General features: G+C 40.5%; 1 protein-coding gene across 3 annotated transcripts in view; it reads right to left on the bottom strand.

Moving 5' to 3' along the window:
- Positions 1 to 1,254: 1,254 nt before the first annotated feature.
- ACBD6 (acyl-CoA binding domain containing 6) overlaps positions 1,255 to 24,623 on the bottom strand; it is a 247,840-nt gene continuing 224,471 nt past the window's right edge. For 2 of the 3 annotated variants that reach the window (XM_059056566.2, XM_059056599.2), the window contains one exon: positions 8,688 to 8,978. In XM_059056566.2, coding sequence (XP_058912549.1) covers positions 8,824 to 8,978 — 155 coding nt within the window. In that variant the 3' untranslated portion in view covers positions 8,688 to 8,823. Of the gene's footprint in view, positions 1,370 to 8,687; positions 8,979 to 24,623 lie in introns of those variants that run through there. The other variant, XM_067030828.1, reaches the window with a different exon arrangement.

Here is a 24,623-nt window from a genome sequence, read left to right as displayed (position 1 = left end):
TACTTTACTAGGCTGAGAAAGGCAAAAAACCTTTCCAGGCTATGCACTAAGGAAGGTGAAGGTGACAGCATCTAATGGAGTGAGGTGTGCGTAGAGGACCACAGGAGGTACACAAGGACTTTTCTTTCCTTCACTAGCTCAGTCCCTTGGGTGGTTGTTAGGGAAGTTTGTAAAGAGGCTATGCGTTTTCCTGAGGCACTAATAACAGGGCTTGAGAATTCTGCCAGTGTATGCCCTATGCAGCATGTCTCTAGTCTTGTGTTCTCAAACCCCTCATCACCAGCCTGTTTATGTTGAGTCTTTGCTTTCCATACACTAGCAATTGTTTTGAGTGTATCAGGCTGACAATTCGTTGGAACATTTCCACTTTGTGCTCTAGTGTACACAGTTCCCACCACAATGATAATCGAGTAACTTTTTGGAATTAATGAAATGTGTTCTCAGCTCACAAAGGAAGGAGAGGGAGGATCTGGTCCTTTTAAAATTTTCCTTTGGTTTGGTTTGGTCAGACAAGCTCCTGAGCAGTGCGATTCTCCTGACAGTGGCTTTTCAAAAGGACAGTTGTTTAAAGACGAATAAAGGAAAGAAATCACTGGCTAGAAAGAATGAAATAAGACACAAACTCAGGAGGAGATCAAAGGCTCAACAGTCAGCGTTTTCCACCTCTTTCCCAGCTATACAGCTAAAATCAGAAAAGGATAAAAAGCAATCAAAGGCAAGTCAGTATGTTGTAAATTTTAACCAATTGCCAAACTAGAAGTAAAATCATGAGAGGTGATCCTCAACGTATCTGAATGTATCTTCTTAGATTTGATATTTGAGACGTAGTTTAAAAATTGTCCTTTATACTCTAAATGGAAAATTGTTGCATCACTTTGCCAAACCTCCTAGAAAGGCTATTTCAGTTTTATCATTTGGAACTCCTGGTGCCTCTCCTCATAAAGGCTGTGCTGTGCGCGGGGAGGGATGGAGCTGGGTCTGGATGCTTATTTGGATCGTGACTGCCTCAGGGAAATAAGCAATGGTCAGCCACTGCTGCTGGGGAGACACTGTGAGTTAGGAGGGAGGAAAAAACCCCACAAAGTTTATAAAATGGGGCCAAATCATTAGGAAGAGGGAACTTTTTATTATCATAATTCTAAAAGAAGTAATAAAAATAACCCATCCAAACTATTAAGTCTTCTAAATGATCAGCTGCTGCCCTAGGAGAGCGTATTACATCCTGTCAGAGAGAGCGGGTATGGCTTCTGCATGTAACATTTGTCCCTTTGTCACTTTTTCATTTTCTTTTCTCATTTTTGTCCAATGTGACTTCAGGATTTTCCTTGAAAACCCTTTCCTTTGGTGATTCTTCCTTTGGCCATCTCCCCTGTTAAACACAAAGACTGAATTTAGGTATGTTATTAACTGGTATGTTATTCTGTAATTAAACGAACAAGTCACAGGCCATCCCTGACAGAACCCATGTTTTCCCTTCTCATGGAAGGGGGTCCTAGGAGAAAAAGGTTTCCACGTGACTTATTCATCCTGCAGGTTGTTTAGCAGACCACTGAAATGGTCAGAACTTTCCAGGCTGATACAGGCGAGGCTGTCTTTAGACTTGGGGGAGAGTTTTTTGGCTTTGTTTTTGTTTTGTTCGTTTTCTAAAATTTATGTTTCTCTCACTTGCTTGCCAACCCTGGACCAGGATCTCCTGTTGGGAGGGGCTTGGGGATTTTGGAAAGGCTGGGAATTGCTTCCTGAAAGATATAATATAAACCCCCAAAAGTGGTCTTGGCACACACTTGGAGTTGGAAATAAGCAGTTTTTTTTCCCCCAAAGGCCATTAAAATGGTAAATAGGTTTCAACAGATGGCTTCAGCACAGCAGTGGAAAGCCCAGGCAAGGACTTTGGGGTTAAATCTCATTATTTTAGTCACCTGGGACTGGCATATTATTCCAGAAAAACAAACATTTATAAAGTTGACAGCTCTCTCCTCATCTCTAAAATAGAGACGGTGAAGGTCGTCTTCTCACTGGCAAGCTGATGGGGGGCTGCCTGTGACCTAGGGAATTGAATGTCACTTTTTTGACACTTGTCAAACAACAGCTCACCCAGTCTACAGGAATATGATAACCAAGAACCTATATTACTGATGGGCCAGGACTTTTATACTCAATATGTTGCTGGCTTTATTATTTTTTTTCAGAGTCATTTTAACATTTAATGCTTCTCAATTAAAGTGATTTCCTGGAGTGGATGCCAAGCTTCGTTTAGAATGCGCATTAACCACTTTCTGTATCTGTAGTTAAAGGCACTGAGGGATTTAAACAGCAATCCACAAGTCTGTTCAGTCAAGGTTTGGCGGAATAAAGCAGATTATAAACAATAATATATGTCTTTCTCTTCTTTTTTTGGAAGGGTTCCAAACTCACAAACGGAGCTAAAGTGCTATAAACATATCCAGGACTAAGCTTTGGGCTCTGCAAATGTACTCCATGAAAGCCACGGGCACTGGCGGTGCCACTTTTTATCCTGTGTGTGTACGTGTGCACGTACTTTAAAAGAGCTTTTTATTACACAAAGTGTCCATCAACTGAACTTACCTTCTAAACATTAAAATGGAAACCGGGATTGCTACACAAGTGAGAGGAAAAATAAATCCTGGCTGCAGTGTGGATGATGAATTTGCTGCTGCTGCCCAGGGCAGCCCATTGAAAGGCACCTCTCTATTCCTTAATGCCCTCATAGTCCTTTAAGTTCAGCCACTGCATCTAATAGTTTTAGGTTCAAATGGGCTTTTTCCACCTATAAGAGAAACCCACACTGAGTGCCTGGAGTTCTACCACGAGGCAGATGCAGGTTATAGGGGCAGGTCCTTGGATGTTTCCCTTCTGGTTTTAACCTCAGTGTTCTAGTTGAGAACTCATGTTCATTCCTTCTAAGACGTGTAGGAAGGAAACAAGGAAGATTCTGTCCTGAGTGTAAACTAGCATGTACCTTGTGAACATCCTGATCTGGTTTTTAGGGCTGGGGGCTCTCTATTGCTGGAAGAAGGAATACTGCCCTCAGAAATGACTCCAGTTCATGAATTTCCAAAAGAAGAGAGAGTGAAAATGTAAAACAATCACTTATTTTACAACTGTGAGAAGAAAAAGTGATGTAACAAAACACAGGAAAGAAAAATTTGAATAATTTATATATAAAAGTAAAAACAGTAATAAATAAAAAACTATGAACTCCTAATAACTATGATGATCCCTACAAGGATTAAGCCATTAAGTTCTGCTTTTCAAGTAGGAGCATGACAACAATATTTCAAAGGTAAGTGAATAAAGATGAGATTAAATAGCTTTTCCTGTTCAATCCTTTAGTGTAATGCCAATTAATGCATATTTGAAAAATTGATCATACTTGGTGTATAATAAACCTTAGATGATAAGTATAACAAGGAAGCTTTTTTTTTCTTCAGTCTGATAATCACTATACTTTGACCTAAACCCCTCTGATGAAGTAGCTGTGTATGGTTACTGAAATAATTAAAGATGCTCAAGGTAAAGCTCCAGTAATGACCATAATAATTTTTCAAATCACATGATTATAAAAGACTGCATTGAAGGCTTTTTATGCTATAAGGAGAAAGTCCAATATGTATATATAAAATCCATGAAGAGGCCTGATAAGGCACCTCTGAGTGTGGTTGCTTTTGCTTTCATTTTCACTCATCCTGATAATGTGGTACAGGGAAAACTTTCGGACTTGGTATTACAGGTTTGGAAAATCACCCTGATTCTGGAAAAATAAGATCATCTATATTGAAGTGTTTTATATTTATATAATAAAGCTTATATAAAGATGGGCATTTCTACTGTTTCTATTTGTATAACCTTGGACAATTTCCCTAACAATTCTGAGTTTCAATTTCCTCATTTGTAAAATAGAGAAAATACCAATTATTTCTACTTTTAAAATTATTCTGAGGTTCAGTTAAGATGCTTGTGTATAAAGTCCTATACAAGGTAAGGTGTGATTACTGTTAACATCATTGAAGTTAAGATGTACTGACTATAAGATACATTAGTTTATGCATTACTAAGAAAAAAAATGCTGCCAATTCAACTATAACATTGTTTGTAAAAGACATCCAATTTTGGATACTTTAAAATGTGAAAAAACGTGCCTCTTAAAATTCATCAAATATAGTATTACAACTACTACTGAAACATCTGACCCCAAACGCCTTAGGGGTTGGGATTTAAAATTCACTCAATAAATATTTAAACTTGATATTTTCATTACTGAATTGTTGGTTGGTTACATACCTTTTTGTGATAAACATTTACTTATGAAGGGCATCTTTTAGGGACCTGAAGTTTGATGAAAGCCTTCATGTTTCAACTGTTAAATGCTAAACAAGCATTTGAAAGTCTTCATGTTCAGCTGAAGCATATATTAGCCTGGGCACTAACCCTTCTGCAACCCAAGCTCAGCTCTGTTCCCATCACACACCTTGTTCATTAATCCTCAGAGATGCCATATTGTACACGGAATAATAACCCATAGCCGAGTAGTTAAACCTGGCAGGAAGCTAAGAAATACCTATTTAATGGAAAGGTTCACTGGATTATGGCAACCCTTTAGCTGGAAAATGCTGAAACATTAAAAAAAAGCTATAATAGGAACGATTCTAGATATTATACTTTGGCTGTTACCCTTCTACCTAACAAGCATTAGAGATAACAGTATGTGTTCAGTTGGCTGACTTCTTATCTCTTTATTAGAGAAACAGTTACAGTAGGTTTACAAGATTTACTTTTTGATTATTAACTTATTAATTTCTATGAGACTTTTCAAGATATCTCATGCAATATCTTGAGATAACATAAGTACTTCTAAATTTCCATGATAATGGGAAAAGGGAATGACAGTAGCCTAGAACAGTGTCTGTCATTTAGAAGGCTCTCAAGGAATATTTGTGGATTGAATGGAGGAGGAGCTTCAAAACTTCACATGAGAAAGGGCTGAGATTCAGCAGACTTGGTCCTAACTGTGGCTCTACTACTACTCTATGACTTTGGGCAATTTAAGTAACCTGTTAATGTCTGATTCATCCTCTTCTAAGTGGCCTTAAGAGCCCTTGCACTACCTACTCTACAGGGTTACTGTGGAGGGATGACAGATTAGATAATGCCTGTGAAAGCATTCTGAAAAGTCAAGAGCTAAATGCATATAAAAAGCCATCAGTAGTCACACAGAACTGAACATGTGGGCTCATTTCTGCCCTGCAGCAGAACCAGAGGTCAAATAGGTCAGGGTCCAACTTTTTGGCCAGGGCCTCTTTAAAAATTTCCAATCGTGGTGATCAGTGATAAAACTGTATGTATATTGTTGGAATCTTGACCAATGGTTTTAAAAAAAGATGCACTTCTCTCATTCTTTCAAATAGGCACAGCAAGACCCCGTACATCATCTGGTAGAAGCACTTAAAACTATGAAAGTTGGTTCAGTCAACATATTACTGTATTTCATTCAAGAATGAAATACTGTAACAAGAAGCCAGAAAAAAGGGGTTCTAAATGAGATTCACAGACCACCGTGGAGTTCAGCGATGGGATTCAGGAGACCTGTGAACTCCTCAAAATTCCATGCACAACACTGTGTTCTAGGGGGAGAGTGATCTGGAACTCCTCAAGAGTTAACACTGATTTAGCTGACTCAAGCGAGAGTTCTGAAGGTAACAGTGATTCAGATGCTTTTCTTTGCCTCCTCCGTAATGTTTGTTTACATGATTCTCTTTTTATTCCTTGTTTTTCACTAGTGTGTATCAAGACTACTGTGAAGGCAATCAGGGCCTCTTAGATCAGTTGATAGAGGGCAAAGTAAATGACAGCGTTGAATAAATATTAAATACAGAAAGAGCCATTAGCATTGTTCTAATCACAATATCTCCAGGAAAGGAAAAGAAACAAATTTCCTTTTTCACTTTATTAAAGGCATAGGAAAATGGGGTTAGGTATGTTTTTATGTGTAGACACACATCTATAGAGGTGGCTGGAGGACAAGACAATAGAATAAATGTGGAACCGAGAAGGAGGTTAAAGTAGAAAGGTAAAATATAAATAGTCTAGAAAATGCAAGTTGTAAAGTAGCAAAAAGCAACTATTCACAACACTGACAAATGTCTTTAGTTACCCACTACCTAAAGATGCCTCCAAGCCAACTGGTTTCCAGTTTGGAAACACAATGGAGACTCAATTTAAAAAATTCTCATGTACGCTAAAAATAACAAATCAGAGCGTTTGAACCAAGGATGAGGTAAACGAAATCCCAATCCCAGTAAACATTAAAAAAAAAAAGGCTGAACAATTATTTTGAAGTTCTAGTTGAATCATGACTAGAAATGAACCTTCAGGGAATTCCCTGGTGGTCCAGTGGTTAGGGAATTCCTTTCACTGCCGAAGGCGTGGGTTCAATCCCTGGTCGGGGAGCTAAGATCCCACAGGCTGCATGGTGCGGTCAAAAAAAAGAAGAGATGAACCTTCAGAAAAAGGTTTTCTAGGATATTTTCAAATACTAATTGGCTTGAACATCACTAATCTGTACAGGAAAGAAAAATTCTGCAAAACAAAACCAAACTTACACTAAAAGTATGTCCTAGTTTTATCATGCTGAACTATATGAAAAAGTGGTTCACCACATATGTGAGGAAGTTAGCCAGCTTTCTGGTCCAGTATATTTGTGTTCTTTGCTTGGTGATAACCGCTGCAGCTTTGGCAATGGAACTCATGATCTGGCTGAAGTGTGATGCACTACATAATTGTTCAATAATTTAAGGGGAATGAAAACAAACCAAGATCCAGTTTTCTCTGACATTTATGAATGAAATCTTCCCCTTAATAAGGCACAGGGAGATGATCCATAGATTGTTATATACGACAGTAAGGTTTTTGAAAATTCAGATACGGGCAACAAAAGTATAGAGATTTTGGAACCTTATTTTAAAATGCACTTGAAAATGTTAAGTTGATGACTTTTTTTAGTGATAGCTTTCAATGCAAATATGAAACCTTTAAAATAAAATTAATAAAAACCAAATTACATTCTTTATTTAAAAACAACCTGTTTTAGATGTGTCAAAACAGCTTATTAAAAACTTGTCTAATACATACCCAGGTCAAATTACAAAAGAGAAATGAAAAAAGGAGTTCCTTGATAGCTTCTTGCTCAGATACCTACCCTGTATATTGGAAATGAATAAACACTTTTTGATTTGCTAATGTCCGAAAAATGCACAAAGTAATATCAGTTAAAAGCTGCATGCAACATCTTGGTCACTTTTACTGTAACTAATGAATAATGTTACTTAAAACACATTCAATTAATGTGGAACATGAGAGAATTTAGCTGAATAGTAGGTTGCAACATAGCTGGGACTGTGGGAAGAGAACAGATAACGAAGAGAAAGCTCTGATAGAATTACAGTGACATTTCAGTATGTACTAACGTGCTTATCACTTCCACAGATAATTAAGAAATCATTAAAAAATGAATAATCTTGGTGAGTGGTTTTGGTTTACATCTCAGAAAATAAGAGGTTAGAAAAATCACAAAATAAGCAGCATTATTAATATGCCTCATTTCTGCTCTGGAGGGGCTTGTTCCAGAAGGACAGGTTAGCTTGAGCTAATGAAACTCTTGTCCATTGTTGAGGGCTCCACTAAACAAGTTTATTACTTGTTATCTTAGGAGTGACACGTTAGAAAAATTATCTTTTAAATGGTCATCTTGGCATCTCAACTTGTTTCTTCATTTCTCTTCCTATGACAACTATCTACTTTCCTCACATAATAAGAAATGTCAAGGAATTTCCCAGATGGAGTTCTTGAGGTTTAAAGGGGAAAATGTAGGGAGCCAGTTTCAACAGTGGCATACTTGTCTATCCTTTAAATAAAACCTGTGGCGTATTTGTCTATGTTTTTAATAAAAAATAGAAGTGCTCCAGAAATAACTTCAATCACACCTAAGTATTGGGGCATTACGGCTGTTTCATATTAGACCCAAATAGGCCTAACAGTTCAGGCCTGAGCTAGTTACAGAGACTGCTGCCATATGCGACAGGAACATTATAGCCAATTAAAATGGCCCTAGGGAGGTCCCTCCGTTTTGTAAAGGTGAGTTTAAGGAATCCTGACCTAACCAGTGAATTCTCTAGAATCTGTGTTTCCATCCTAAAATATCCGAGATTCTGAGGTTTTTCCGTAAATCTGGTTGTTCCTCTGACTTCTATATCCCTTATGTGACAAAACTCTGCCCTTTCTCTCTTTTGCTTTCTTAACAGCCCTCTTCTTTCCTATCTTCCCAATTCTGTCTGACAAAAGAATAGATGTTTTAGCTACTTATTCAGACCAGCTGTACCAAATGCCATGAGACCGTTTGAGCTCCACCATCTTGGGATTTCATGGAACTTTCCCTAATTGTCATGTAGTACTGCCAGTTCTTCTTCCCTTCTGTATGTTTTTTAAAAGAGCAGTCATGTTTAATATTGTGAAATACGATGCGTCTCCTCCTCTCCCAGCCTCTAGAACAGTGACAAATTTCAGAGCACGTTCAGCGGAACCGGATTGTATTATGCACAGTACACATGTTCACCACCAAACGGTACTCGCTGGAATATATGCAAGTAGAAGGAATTGCTGAGACTTCAAAATCCCAGTTTCTCACAACTGATTTTATTAGCCAGTGTGTATACCAAAGATGGGTGGCAAAGGAAGTGTTATTTTTGAAGTTTTCTTTCACCACTGAAGCCCTGTGCCGTTACAGACTGTGGGTTTCCAGTCTTTTGATTAAGCCTTGCCAGTCGTGTACTGCTGTAACATCAAAGTGACCGCTCTGCACCCTGTTGCCTCCTCTGGCAGGCAGCCGTCCTGGTCTCGGAGTGTGGGGTCGGCGCCGGACTGGAGCAGCAGCTCAACAATGTCCAAAAACTCACAGGCAGCAGCTGACAGGAAAATCGACAAATACGAAGACCAAGTTACCATGAGACAGAGAGTATTAGACTTCAGCAGGAAAGGCAAGTGCTGAGCAATAAGGAATCCTGAACAGTGGGAGACGGGACAGTGGCTGGGGGTGATGAGGCCTTGTAACGGAACTGCGCCGTGACGGTGGGTTTGCCAGTGTTAGGAAAATCAAATTTGCCTCTGTCGTTGCCCAGAAGCTAACAAACAAATACATTTTTTTAAATTGTGAGGCTTCTGGACGCTATTCTTCAGGATGGGATGAAGGGAAGGAACAAAAATAGTTTAAGTATTTCATTTACATTGATGAAAATGATAGGTTTGTAGGCTAAGTCAAAAGGCTCAAAATACTGTAAATGTCAAAGAAAAGATTTTGTTTTGTCTTTGAAGAGGGAATAAGTGGGTAACTAACTGAAATTTAAAATTCGTAAATGAAGAAAGAAAAAAAGGTGGTCTAGTCATCAGACCATCCCTCTAAAGCAACCTTAAAAAAAATGGCACCAATCACACAAGACACAGGAAGAGGAAAAGGACCTACAGATACCAAGACTTATTATGAAGATGGTATGGTACTGCCCCCAGGATGCACAAACAGACCAAAGGGTGAGAAGAGAGAGCCATCCATTCTTTTGCACACGTACAGAAACTCGATTGTGACAATGCTGGCACTGAAGATCAGCGAGGAAACCAAGCTCCATTAATTAGATGGCACCGAGACAACTGGGCTAAAGTCAAAAATAGGCATTTCACACAAGATAAAACATAAATAGCAACAAACATATGAAAAGATGAGTAACCACATTAGTAATCACAGAAATAAAAATTAAATCCAGGAGATACCATTTCACACCTACTAGATAATTGAAAACTGAAAACTGAGACAATACCAAGCGTGAAGGAGGCCAGGAGCAAGGGAAACTCCCCTCTGGACTGTGGAGAGTGTACACTGTGCATCATTTTGGACAACACTTTGGACAACAAGTTGGCATTACACATTAAACCTAAACAAATGCCTACCCTTGGACCCAGCAATTCTACTCCTAGTTATACTCTCTAGAAACCTTTGCATGTGTTCTCCAGGAGATATCTGCAAGAATGTACATATAGTAGCCCTGTTTGTTGATAGACCCCAAATGTAGACAACTCAAATGCCCATTAAGAATAACATGTAAAAATAAAATATTGTTTACATATACAATGAAATCTGAAAAAAAAAAAAAACCCCACTCACCCCATACACACTACTAACTCCATTTTTATTGTACTGTGTGACTTTCTGAAGACATGTTTTGGGCTCAGGATTTTTAGCAATTTTTCTGGATACTCTTATTACATATATTTATATTACATGATCACTATGACCAAAGAGCTGCCTACCTAAGGTGGTTTCCCGTACCATGCTGGAGAAATACATTTGAAAGAGACATACAGATTATTGAAAATTCCTAATGGTGTCCTTACCAGTAGACACATTAATGTGGCTGGGAAATAAAAAGCTTAAGAGGCAAAGACTGTTAATGCCCATTATTAAATTTTCACTTGTAATTTTTCCTACAATTTACATTCATCCACTTTGGTTTTCATTGTTGATCACTGAGCATGCTTTATTAATTATTATTTTACATTATCTCTACTGGGTTTTCTTCTCCCTTATAAACAGGCTTTAAGACTTCACTAGCTCTTTTTTTAAAAAAAATTTATTCTTGGCTGCATTGGATCTTCGTTTGCTGCACGTGGGCTTTCTCTAGTTGTGGCAAGCAGGGGCTACTCTTCGTTGTGGTGTGCGGGCTTCTCATTGAAGTGGCTTCTCTTGTTGCGTAGCATGGGCTCTAGGCATGCAGACTTCAGTTGTTGTGGCGTGTGGGCTCAGTAGTTGTGGCTCACGGGCTTAGTTGCTCTGCAGCATGTGGGATCTTCCCGGACCAGGGCTCAAACCCATGTCCCCTGCAGTGGCAGGTGGATTCTTAACCACTGCGCCACCAGGGAAGCCCCATCAGCTCTTTAAAAGCACCATTATCAAGCCTACTTATGACTCTCCTTTGCCACACTGGCCTTTTCTCTCCACCAGGCTTTCACTAGACTCTACTGCAGTGAGCCTGCATCAGAATCACCTGGAGGGCTTGTTGGACCACAGACTGCAGGGTGCCACCCCCGCAGTTTCTGATTGGTAGGTTTGGAGCAGGACTGAGAATTTACATTTCCTAACAGGTTCCCAGGTGATGCTGATACTGATGATCTGGGACCTCACTCTGAGACTCAGGGCTCTACCAGCATGCCTCCTGCCTCATACTATTTGTCAATTTTCACAGCTACAGCCACTTAACTCACATGTGTTGATAATGCCCCACACAGATAAGAAGGAACACAGGCCTCTCATTGGTTCAGTACGACGTAACTTTACGTCGGATGTGACGTGGGTAGCAGAGCTGAGCCTTTGCTGAGTTTTCCGGCTCCCGTACTTCATCCTCTCCTGGATTCTTTGCCGAACACGCTATTTCCTCCGGCACTAGGACGCTTTGATTTCCCTTGCTCCGTTCCTTCTGGAAGCTTAAGATGAGCAGGTAAGTTCACTTCCTACATCTGGGAATCTACCTGGTTGCCTTCTGGACATTTGTGACGGTGTTGGTTTGCCTGCGCTGATTTCTTTCCATTGCTTGTTGTTAAGACTTTTTTTTTTTTTTTTTGCGGTACGCGGGCCTCTCACTGTCGCGGCCTCTCCCGTTGTGGAGCAAAGGCTCCGTTTGCGCAGGCTCAGCGGCCATGGCTCACGGGCCCAGCCGCTCCGCGGCATGTGGGATCTTCCCGGACCGGGGCACGAAACCGTGTCCCCTGCATCGGCAGGCGGACTCTTAACCACTGCGCCACCAGGGAAAGCCCTGTTGTTAAGACTTTGAAGTTTGCCTTTTCTGTGCCAGTGAGTCTAGTGTCCTGGGTCTGGTGTTCTGGGCCTGACTTCAAATACCCCAGGCTACCTTCTTCTCTGCTTTTCAAACAGTTTAACAATGTTGTTATTTCTATGACTGCTGCCCATTCTTTCCCTATCCTGATTTCTATATGTATTTCCAGACCCCTCAACCCTGGGCTCCATATTCCTAATGCTCTGAGACTCAGGGCTGGCTTGGTCTTTTTCCTCTATGCATGATTACTTTTCTGGTAAGATCATGAACCTTGGCTGGAAGGTTTTAATGCCACCTACATGCATGACTTAGAGCCTAGTAAGTCAACTCTATTTTTTCCTTTTTTTTTTTTTTTTTTTGTCGGTACGTGGGCCTCTCACTGCCGTGGCCTCTCCCGTTGCGGAGCACAGGCTCCGGACGCGCAGGCTCAGCGGCCATGGCTCACGGGCCCAGCCGCTCCGCGGCATGTGGGATCCTCCCGGACCAGGGCACGAACCCGTGTCCCCTGCATCGGCAGGCGGACTCCCAACCACTGCGCCACCAGGGAAGCCCTATTTTTTTCCTTTTAAAACCTGTGTCAAGGAGGTCTATGGGCTTGCCATGCAAAGTGTAGTCTGAGGATCAGTGGCTTTCAGCATATTGGGGAGCTTGTTAGAAATGCAGAGCTTCAGGCCTCACCTCAGATGTACTGAGTTAGAATCCATGGTGTAACAAAAGCCACAGGTGATTTTCATGCACATGGTAAAGAACTGATTGGTATAATGCCTATAGAATGAACTGCTCCCACCTGAGACTAATTATTATGACTCTCAACCTTACCAATCACTACTTTTTCCAACTTCCTTATTGCTACTGATGTAATTTTACAAACCTGTGTTGAGTGAGTTTCCTGATGACATTGTGAACTATGACCTACAACCCATGATTCTGTAGGAACCCAGAGTCTCTGTGTATATCTCACATTTGTTGTTTCTTAGTATATCTTTTGCACAAGGCCTTTTCAACTATGTCAACATACCAAAGGAATATTGGCTTTTGGCCATGATCTGATGTGGGCTTGGATGACAGGCAGCCTGAGGGTCCAGGGTGGATAAGTCCCACTCAAGTTCAATAATACATTTTAGGTGCTTAATGTAATGCTGGTCCACAGTAGGTGACCATCCAAATATCTCTCATCAGTATTTACTATGGAGAAGGTGTTGAAAGTAGATCAGGCTGAGTGAACTAACCCCACCCCAGGGCCTTGGATGGTGGGTGAGGCCAGCAGTACTGGTCTGGACAGTCACCACTGAATGGCTTTGTTGCCAGAAACCCATCCCTGAAGGAGCAGGACTCCAGCCAGTGACCTAGTCCACAAGTCAGGTCCAACCATTGCAGGGGAGTGGGGCTAGTAAGATATATATGGAGTGTCAGAACCTCAGTCAAGAATGCCTTCATTCACAATAGGGATACAGCTCCAAAAGGAGGAAACTGCCCCATTAACCTGGAGACCCAGGTGGACAGGCCCTTATTCCTAAGTAGTGCCATAGAAAGAACATGGATTCTAGAATCCAAGCTGGGTTTGTGTGACCTTGAGTAACTATCCTCAGATGGTCTTCCTAGGCAAATGAAAATGCATGTCCAGGGTCTAATAGAGGACTCAAATAATAGATGCTTATTAAATGGTAGTTACTATTATGTTTATTACAGAGGGAATCATATTCTTATGTGAGCCTATGGACCTCAGGGCTGCTCCAGGTTCTTTGAATTCTGATCTGCCTGGTTGGAGGGTTGGATAGCTAGTATAGTACCTCATTCAGGATTTGGGCAGAAGGAAACACGCATGCTCAAAGCGCAAGTGCTTAGCTAGGTACATTGGAGGACTTTTTCCTTTCTTCTTCTGTTCTCTTGTGATTTGATGACTAACTTTAGAGTTGTGTTTGGATTCTTTTTTCTTTTTTTGTGTGTGTATCTATGGTAGATTTTCGGTTTGCGGTTACCATGAGGTTTTTTTTTTTTAATTTTAATTTTAATTTTCTGTACGCGGGCCTCTCACTGTTGTGGCCTCTCCCTTTGCGGAGCACAGGCTCTGGACGTGCAGGCTCAGCGGCCATGGCTTACAGGCCCAGCCGCTCCGTGGCATGTGGGATCTTCCCAGACCGGGGCACGAACCCATGTCCCCTGCATCAGCAGGTGGACTCTCAACCACTGCGCCACCAGGGAAGCCCATACCATGAGGTTTTGATATAGCAGTCTATATATAAACAAGATTGTTTTAAGTTGCTGGTCTTTTAATTTCAAATGCATTTCCAATATCCTATATTTGTACTATCCTCTTCTCACAGTTGCTGGTTTTGATATCATATTTGTGTGTGGATGATTTCCTACCTTTACAGTATGTTCTGCCTTTACTGGTGAGTTTTCCCATTTATAATTTTCTTTTTTCTAGTTGTGACCTTTTCTTTTTCATCTAGAGAAGTTTCTTTAGCATTTGTTGCAAAGCTGGCCTGGTGGTGCTAAATTCTCTCAGCTTTTGCTAGTCTGTAAAGCTTTTGATTTCTCAAATCTAAATGAGAGCCTTGCTGGGTAGAGTATTCTTCGTTGTAGATTTTTCCCTTTTAGCACTTTAAATATATCATGCCACTCCCTTCTGGCCTGCAGAGTTTCTGCTGAAAAATCTGCTGCTAGCCTTATGGGAGTCTCCTTGTTATGTTATTTGTTGCTTTTCCCTTGTTGCTCTTAATATTTTGTCTTTAATTTTTGTCAATTTGATTACTATGTGTCTTGGTGTGTTAATCCTTGGCTTAATCCTGTATGGGACTCTCTGCACTTCCTGGACTTGGGTGACAGTTTCCTTTCCCATGTTAGGGAAGTTTCCAGCTATTATCTCTTCAAATATCTTCTCAGGCCCTTTCTCTCTTTCTCCTTCTGAGACCCCTATAATGTGACTGGTAGTACATGTAATGTCCCAGAGGTCTCTTAAACTGTCCTCATTTCTTTTCATTTTTAATTTATTTTCCATGGCAATGATTTCCACCACTCTGTCTTCAGCTCACTGATTCGTTCTTCTGCCTCATTTATTCTGCTATTGATTCCTTCTAATGTATTTTTCATCTCATTACTGTATTCGTCAACTCTGGTTCTTTGTATTTTCCCTTTGCTAAGAACTTCTTGTAACTTCTTGGTCTATGCATCCACTCTTTTCCTGAGTTCTTGGATCATCTTTATGATCATTACTTGGAACTCTTTCTTGGGTAGATTGCCTATCTCCACTTCACTTAGTTGTCCTTCTGGGGTTTTATCTTGTTACTTCGTCTGCAGCATATTCCTTTGCTGTCTCATTTTGTTTTAAATTTCTATTTGTATTTTTGTTTCTGTGGTAAGTTAGTTACATTTCTTGACCTTGGAGAAGTGGTCCTCATCCCAGCAGTGCATTCCCCTCTCATCACTCAGGGGCAGGGACCAGCTGTTCCCAGGGTAGGTTCTTACCTGAGTGTATGGACCCAGTTCTGCAGCCTGTAGGATCATAGTTTTCCAGTGTTTGTCCCCTGGTGGGTGAGGATGGTCTGGAGGTTTGTGCAGGCTTTCTGGCAGGAGGAACTGGTGTCTGCCCACTGATGGTTGGAGCTGGGTCTTGGCCCTCTGGTGGGCAGGGCCATGTCAAGGGACCTATCTAGAGGTGCCTGTGTGCTCAGGAAGTCTTTAGGCAACCTATTTGCTGATGGCTGGGGCTGTGTTCCTGCCCTGTTGGTTGTCTGGCCTGAGACGTCCCAGAACAGGAGCCTACAGGCGGTTGGGTGGGGCCAGGCCTCGGTGCTTATGACCCAGGCAAGATGTCTGCCCTCAATGAGAGTTCATGTAGATGACGCTCTCCAATATTTCTGCCACCACCACTAGTGTCCATGTTCCCAGGGTGAGATACAGCTGCCCCCCTACCCCCACCTCCTCAGGAGACCCACCAAGACCAGAAGATAGGTCTAGCCTGGGCTCCTACAAAGTCGCTGCTTTTGCCCTGGGTCCTGGTGTATGTGAGACCCTGTGTGCACCCTCCAAGAGTGGAGTCTCTGTTTCCCCCAGTCCTGTGCAGTTCTTACAATCAAGCCCCTCTGGCCTTCAAAGACAGGTACTCTGGGGGTCCTCCTCCTGATGCCAGACCCCAAGGCTGGAAGCCTGATGTGGGGCTCAGAACTCTCACTCCTGTGGGAGAACTTCTGTGATATAATTATTCTCCAGTTTGTGGGTCACCCACCTGGGTGGTATGGGAATTGTTCATATCACGAGTTTGCCCCTCCTACTGTTTTGTTGTGGTTTCTTCTTTGTGCCTTTGGATGTAGAATATCTTTTTCGGTAGGTTCCAGTCTTTTTAATCAATGGCTGTTCAGCAGTTAGTTGTGATTTTGGTGTGTGTGTGAGAAGAGGTGAGCTCAAGGTCCTTCTACTCCGCCATCTTGTCTGTCCCAGATTCTTCATCCATTTTGAATTGTGCCAGTTAACATACAGAGCAAGATCCCTGGTTTTTCTCCCTTTTCAAAAAAATTGAAGTAATATTCTTCTTAAAAATTTGAATTCTGGCAAATGTGTCTACTTGTGTAGCTACCATTACAATAGACATAAGGCATGTCCATAACCACCAAAAGTTCCTTCTGGCCTCTCTGCAGCCAATCCTCTTACCCCCACCCATTGCCCCTGGCAACCACTGATCTGATTTCTGTCCTTAGGTTTTTCCTTTTCCAGAAATGGAAATCACACAGCCTATAGTCTTCTGTGTCTGGCTTCTTGCATTGAGCATGATGCTTTTCAGATCCATTCATGTTGCTGCAGGTATGAGTAGTTCTTTCCCTTTTATTGCTGAGTAGTATCCCATTGTATAAAGGTATGCAGGCATCTGGCTTGTGTCCAGTTTTTGGCCATTATGAATAAGATCCTATGAACACCTGGATACATGTCTTTGTATGGATCTTTTAGTGGGATTGCTGAGTCACATGGCACGTGGACATTAAACTTGAATAAGAAACTACCAAACTTCCAAAGTTTGTATTCCCACCAGTATGTATGAATTCTAGTTGCTCTGTATCCTTGTCAGCACTTGTTATTATCATTAAAATTCTTTTTAGCCATTCTAGTCAGGTCTCTAGTACCTATAGTATAGGTACTGTATAGTATAGTCACGTCTTCTTATTGCGGTTTTTAATTTACATTTCCTGTCTAATGATGAACATCTTTTTATGTACTTATTTGCCAATCATCTACCTTTGGTGAGTTATCCAAATCTTTTGTCCACTTATTAATTGGGGTGTCTTTTTAATAAAGTTAGAATTATTCTTTATATATTTTGGTTATGTTTTTTTCCAAATATGTTTTATCAATATTTTCTCCCACTCTGTGTTTTGTCTTTTATTAACAGTATCTTTTGAAGGGTAAAATTTTTACATTTTGAATGAAGTCCAATTTATTTTTTTTCTTTTTATGTTTTGTGCTTTTTGTGTCCTATATAAGAAGTCTTTGTCTATCTCAAGATCACAAAGATTTTCTTGCACATCTTCTTCTAGTTCTTTATATTTTAGCTCTTATGTATAGGTCTCTGATCCATTTCAAGGTAATTTTTGCGGAGGGTATGAGAAAAGCGTTGAGGCTTTTCTTCCCCCCAGTATGTATGTGTTAGACCTAAACGGTCTCCGAGGGATTCCACTCGCCCAAGAACCGCCAAGAGTCGAGAGCCACTGCAACATGCAAGAGGTTTATTAGAAGCCGATGCATCAGGGTTCCCTGGTCCTCACGCAGGAGGCCGATAAGGAACCCCCAGAAGCGCAATCACACACATTTTATAGGTTTATTTTACTCATAGGGCGGGTACATCTGGAGTTTTGTAATGATTGGGTAAACGGGGTGACCTTTAAATTGATTGGCTTAGGCATTCTTGCCTGTTTTTGCGGCTCGGGCCTGTCCTGTTTCCTTTTTTCTCGTAAGGGTGCGTCCTGTCCCTTTCTCGGAACTGTTTATGCCCAAAGGGACACTCCAGTATCTTATCTACACCTGCCAGCTGGACAGCCCAAAAAATTCTAGGTATCGATAGGGATGGTGGGGATGTGAGTACAGTTGAGGCCTTACATATGTGTATGTCCAACTGTTACAGCACCATTTGTTAAATAGAGTATCCTTTCCTCCATTGACTTACCTTGGCACTTCTGTCAAAAATCAATTACCCATGTGTGGTTTGGTCTATTTCTAGATTAGTTATCTTGTTTCATTGATCTATACACCTCACCCTACACCAATATCACACTATTTTGATTTCTGTATCTTTATAGTAAGTTTGTAGTAAGTAATAATACATTGGTCAAAGAAAAAAATATCAAAGAAATTAAATTATTTTGAACTAAATGAAAATGAAAACAAAACTTATCAAAATTTGTGGGATGCATCAAAAGCAGTGCTTAGAAGGAAATTTATAGCATTGAATGCATGTATTAGAAAAGAAGAAAGATATAAAATCAATAATCTAAGTTCCCACCTTAGGAAACTGGAAAAAGAAGAGCAAATTAAATCCAAAGTAAGCAGGAAAAAAAAAAGAAAAAAGAATTACAACATAAATCAATGAAATTGAAAACAGGAAATCAATAGAGAAAATCAATAAAATCAAAAGGTGGTTCTTTGAAAAGATCAATAAAATCAGTAAGCCTCCAGCCAAGTTAAATAAGAAAATAGAGGACACAAATTACTAATATCAGACATGAAAGAGGGGACATTACTACAGGTCCAATAGACATTAAAAGGATAAAAAGGAATACTACAAACAATTCTATGCCTACAAATATGATAATCTATATGAGATGGACCAATTCCTTGAAAGACACAATATGCCAAAATTCACACAAGAAAAAATATACATTCTGAATAGGCCTGTAACTAGTAAAGAAATCGAATAAATGATTAATAACCTTCCAAACTAGAAAGTAACAGGCCTGTATGGGTTCACTGGTGAATTCTACTAAACATTTAAAGAAATTATACCAGATCTCTACAATCTCTTTCAGAAGGCAGAAGTAGAGAGAATATTTCCTAAATCATTCTATGAGGCCACCATTACTCTAATAACAAAAACCAGACAAAAACATTATAAGAAACGGGAAAAAAACTACAGACTGATATCTCTTGTGGACATAAATGCAAAACCCTCAACAAAATATTAACAAATTGAACTCAACAATGAATAAAAAGAATTATACACAGCCAAGTGGGATTTATCCCAGGTAGGCAAGGCTGGTTCAACACTTGAAAATCAATTAATGTAATTCATCGTTATCAATAGGCAAAAAAATAAAATCACATGATCATATCAGTAGACACAGAAAAATAACTTGACAGCTATTTCTCTTCCTTCTACTTGTATAAATTTTAGATTTCTATCTTTGAGCTCTCTAATTCTCTCTTCTATATGGTCTGCTCTGTTTCCAATGTTTTGTGTTTTTTAAAAAATATTTATTTACTTTTGGCTGCATTGGGTCTTAGCTGTGGCACATGGGCTCTTCATTGTGGTTCACAGGCTTCTCTCTAGTTGTGGCATGTGGGCTCTCTAGTTGTGGCGCAGGCTCCAGAGTGCATGGGATCTGTAGCTGCGGCATGCAGGCTCTTTAGTTGTGTCGTGTGGGCTTAGTTGACCCACGGCATGTGGGATCTTAGTTCCCCGACCAGGGATTGAACCTGCATCCTCTGCATTGGAAGGTGGACTCTCAACCACTGGACCACCAGGGAAGTCCCCTTTCAATGCTTTCTAATGCATTCTTTATCTCATTTATTGAGTTCTTCAGCTCCAAAACTTGTTTGGTTCTTTTTTAGAGTTTAAATCTCTTTGGCAAAGTATTACTTCTGTTCATTCACTTTATTCCTGAGCTCACTGAACTGCCTTTCTGAATTTTCTTGTTGTTTGCTGAGTTTCTTCATGTTCACTATTTTGAATTCTCTATCAGTTAGATCACAATATTCCATGACTTTAAGTTTCGTTTCTGGAGAATTGTCATTTTCTTTCTGTGGTAGTGCTACTCTAGTTCTTCATGGTGCTTGATGAGTTGTTCCTCTGCCAGTACATCTGAAGTAGCAACAGGTTAGAAATCAGAGGCTTTCTGTTTTCCAGTAGGTGGCACTATAGCATAAGTTTTTGGTTTCTCTTACCTGAGCTGCCTCTTGTTACATCTGAGAGTTAGCACTTTCTACCCTGTACTGCCCATAACATGTGGCCCCCTGCCCACATTATCAGTTCTTGCATCTCTGGGGTCACTGATGCCTTGCTTCTGCCAGTGTTGCTGGCGTCACCACCTGGTGTACCAGGATGGTGGGCTCCCCCTTGTGTCTGGGATCCCCTGAGTCACAGGCTCTGCCACTTCAGGGGGAGAGTAAGGGAAGGGGGGAAGCAGGAGTTGTGAGGGCACCTCTTCCATGTCTGGTATTATAAGGTTAGTGGGCTCTGCAGCTGCAGATTCGGGGGGAGGGGGCAGGTGGCTGGAGTGTTGGGCACATCAGTGGCTGGAGGGATGGGGTCCCAGGCCCCACTACTGCTGTTGCCCAGTTGCCTGTGGCCGCAGGTGTTGTGTAGCTGGAGTCGTGTGCAATGCCTTCCCAGCTGCTACTGGGTTATCTGGGGCTGTGGGCTCAGCTGCTGTGGTGGGAAGGCCAGGACTACAGGTACTACCTCTGCTGTTTCCTTGGTTCTGCCTCCTATATGTGTTCCAGTCCACTGACCTTTAGATGTACAGATGTGTGGAATTCTCTAGCATCCTGGTGTGTTGGGCAGAGGCACCTTTGTTGAGTTATGAATGTTTTACTGGTTGCAGATTGAAAGGGAGAGACAAAGGTAGCTTTTCACTCCACTATGTTGCTGACGTCACTCCTCGGGAACTTCCTCAATGTGATAAAGAACATCTACAAAAAGCCTATAGCTAAAATCATACTTACTGGTGAGAAACTCAAAGCTTTCACACTAAGATAGGGTATAAGGCAAGGATATCCCTTCTCACCACTCCTTTTGAACACTGTACTGGAAGTTCTAGGTAATGCAATAAGACATGAAAAGGAAATAAAAGATATACAGATTTGGGAGAAAGAAATAAAACTGTCTCTGTTTGCAAATGACACACATGATAGTCCATGTGGAAAATCCAAAAGAACTGACAAAAAAACTCCTGGAACAAATAAGCAATTATAGCAATGTTGCAAAATATAATGTTAATATTAAAAAGTCAATTGCTTTCCAGCAATGGACAAATGGAATTTGAAATTAAAAACATAATACCATTTACATTAGCACCCCCAAAATGAAATGCTGAGGTATAAATCTAACATATTTACAAGATCTATATGAGAAAAACTATAAAGCTCAGAACAAAATCAACAAACTAAATAAATGGAGAGATATTCCACATTCATGGATAGGAAGATTCAGTACTGTCAAGATGTCAGTTCTTCCCAACCAAAATCCCAGCAAGTCAGGCTGTGGATAACAACAAACCGTACAGTTTATATGGAAAGGCAAAAGATCCAGAAGAGCCAACACAATATTGAAGGAGAAGAACAAAGTTGGAAGACAGACACTGTTTGACTTCAAGACTTACGATAAAGCTATAATAATTAAGACAGTATGGTATTGGCAAAAGAATAAAAACCAGATCAATGGAACAGAATAGAGAGCCCAGAAACAGACCAACGTAAATACTGGATATAAATATCATGGAGTAAGTCTCTCTAGGAAGGCAGTAAACAGTGCTGGGACCCTTCCATTGCCTTAATGCACTAGCTAGGACTTCCAGTACAATGTTGAATCAAAGTGGAGAGATTGGACATTTCTGCCTTGTTCCCAGTCAGAAGGAAAGCATTCAACATTTTACCATTAAAGATGATGTTAGCTATTGATTTCTTCAGGATGAAGAAGTTCCCTCTATTCCTATTTTGCTGGGTTTTTTTTGTTGTTGTTGTTCTGTTTTTGTTTTTTGTTGTTGTTTTTTTCCAAATCATGAAGGAGGTTGAATTTTTCAATGGCTTTTTCTACATATATGGAGATGATCATATGTTTTATTTTTGGTTTTGATTTGTCTGATATGGTGAAATACAATGATTTTCAGATGCTGAACCAACCTTAGATTCCTGGGATAAACACATTTGGTTATAATTACCCTTTTTGTATATCGCTATGTTCAATTTGCTAACATTTTATTAAAGATTTTTTTGCATCTATATTCATGAGACATATCAGCCTGTAGTTTTCTTTTCCTCTAGGGTCTTCTTCTGGTTTTGGTATTAGGGTAATGTTAGTCTCATAGAATGTTTGGCAGTGTTCCCTCCTCTTATTTTCTGGAAGAGTTTGTGTGTAGAACTGGTATTATTTCTTCCTTATTTAGTAGAATTCACAGTGAAGCAATCAGGGCCTGGAGATTTTGCTGTGGGAAAGTTTTCAATAACAAATTCTCAATCTCTTCAATAGATATAGGGCTATCTAGGTTCTCTCTCTCTCTGTCCCTCTCTTTTTTTTTTTTTTTTGCAGTACGCAGGCCTCTCACTGTTGTGGCCTCTCCCGTTGTGGAGCACAGGCTCCGGATGCACAGGCTCAGCGGCTATGGCTCACGGGCCCAGCCGCTTCGTGGCATGTGGGATCTTCCCGGACCAGGGCATGAACCTGTGTCCCCTGCATCAGCAGGTGGACTCTCAACCACTGCGCCACCAGGGAAGCCCTCTATTTCTTTTTGAGAGAATGTTGTTAGTTTGTGTCTTTAGGAAGTGTGTCCATTTACTCTAAGTTATCTAATTTATTGGTAAAAAGCTGTCAGTAATGTTCCCTTATTTGCTTCATAATATCTGTAGGATCTATGTTGATGACTCCTTTTCATTTCTGAAATTGTTAATTTGTTTTTCCTCTTCTAAATTGATCTGGCTAGAGGTCTATCAGTTTTATTGACCTTTTTAAAGGTTTTCAATGTTTTCATTGATTTTTGGTTTTCTATTTCAATGATTTCTGCTCTGATCTTTTTTTTATTACAGTGCTTATCTTGAGCTTACTTTGCTTTTCTTTGTCAAAAAATTTTCAAGGTAGAATCTTAGATTGTTGATTTGAGACCTTTCTTTTTAAATAAAAGATCCAATTTTCCTCTAAGCACTGTTTTAGCTGCATCTCACAACTTTTGGTGGGGTGTTTTCATTTCATTCAATTCAAAATGTTTTCTTATTTCTCTTGGAATTTCTTCTTTGATCTATGAGTTATTTAGGAGGATGCTGAAGTTTCATACAATTAGGGATTTTCCAGATACGTGTCTGTTATTACTTTCTAATTTAATTCTGTGGTGGTCACAGAGCAAACTTTGTATGATTTCTTTTATGCTTGTTAAGGTTAGTTTTATGGCCTAGAATATGGTCTGTCTTGGTAAATGTTCCATGTGTACTTGAAACAATGTATATTGTGTATATTAGGTGTAATGTTCTGTAAATGTCAATTAGGCCAAGTTGGTTGATAGTATGGTTCAAGTCTTTCAAATCCTTGCTGAATTTTTATCTACTTGCTCTATCAATTACTCATTTATTGCTTGAAAAGGGCTGTTTTTTCCTTGCTTTCTTGAATGCAGAACATTGTGTGTAGGAGGACAGTGGAGGCTGAAGTAAATAATACTATTTACATCCAGAAATGGTCATGCCTTTTCTTCTGTCATGCCATTAGTATGGGTGTCGAGTCAATCTAGTCAGCCGTTGAACCGGGTTTGGTTTTGTTGTTACTATGGATAACCTCAGCACATCACATACTTAAATTCCTCCAGCTGTGGGCTGCTGCTACCTTATGCTTAGTGTGAGGCCTGGGTGCCAGAGGGTGGTTTTTTTTTTTTTTATAATTCTCACTCCACCCTCAGCTTTCAGTAGTCTCTGCATATCTACCACAGAGGGAGTCTCTCTCTGTACTTTTTCTCCTCATCCATTGATAAGACTGCTACTGCTTATTACTCAGAGTGAGGCTCATGGTGAGAGTGGGATAGAGTTCTTTGTCCTTTTAGTCTAGTCTCAGTCTTAGGCCCTCAGGGGTGGCAATTTCTCAGTGTTTTTGCATCCTCCTTGCCCCCACACATGTCAGCCAAATTCTGCCTTGTGTGAGAGAAAACATGTCTTGAGTGGGAATTCCCTGTCCAGCCCACAGGGGCAAGAGATCTCTGCTTTGTGTCAGCACAGGATCTGGAGCCCAGGGGCTCCCTGTCCCGCCACAGTGGCAGACAGGGTTTGCTTTCACTCCTCCTCCAAAGGCAGTGGATATCTGCCTGGGCCCAGGGACAGGAGGAGAGAATAGAAGAGCTTTCTGCTTTTCCCCCAGTGGCTTAAGGATTTTTCTTTGTATGAAATAAAGGTCTAGGGAAGTGGCAGGATTTCATGCCTGTGTGCCACTGAGGAGGGATCTCTCTGTTCTCAATTTGTCTTACAGCACCCAGTTAATGAAAAAAAGTACATGAGTGAAAAGTCTTCTTGGGTCTGAGGCTCCCAGTTATTCTAAAATGTCATACTAGCTCACTTTAAGAATTTGTTAATTTTAGCTGTTTTCTTCTTATCTGCTTTTATGGTGGCTGCCTCTTCCTTGGGCACTCTATCAAAGGTGAAACAGTTGGTGTATCTTATAGGGGCTTGTCATTCTTTGGAATTCGGTTTACTTAGCTGACACGCAACTTCTACTATCTGATGGGTTTAAGAAAAGTTACGATTTTGTAGATTATCTAGCATTTTCTTCTTGTTAGTGTG

This window comes from Kogia breviceps, chromosome 1, assembly GCF_026419965.1.
Source record: "Kogia breviceps isolate mKogBre1 chromosome 1, mKogBre1 haplotype 1, whole genome shotgun sequence".
In the NCBI taxonomy this organism is placed as follows: domain Eukaryota; kingdom Metazoa; phylum Chordata; class Mammalia; order Artiodactyla; family Physeteridae; genus Kogia; species Kogia breviceps.
Note: the sequence above shows the minus strand (reverse complement) of the source record. Positions and strands in the feature narration are given on the sequence as shown.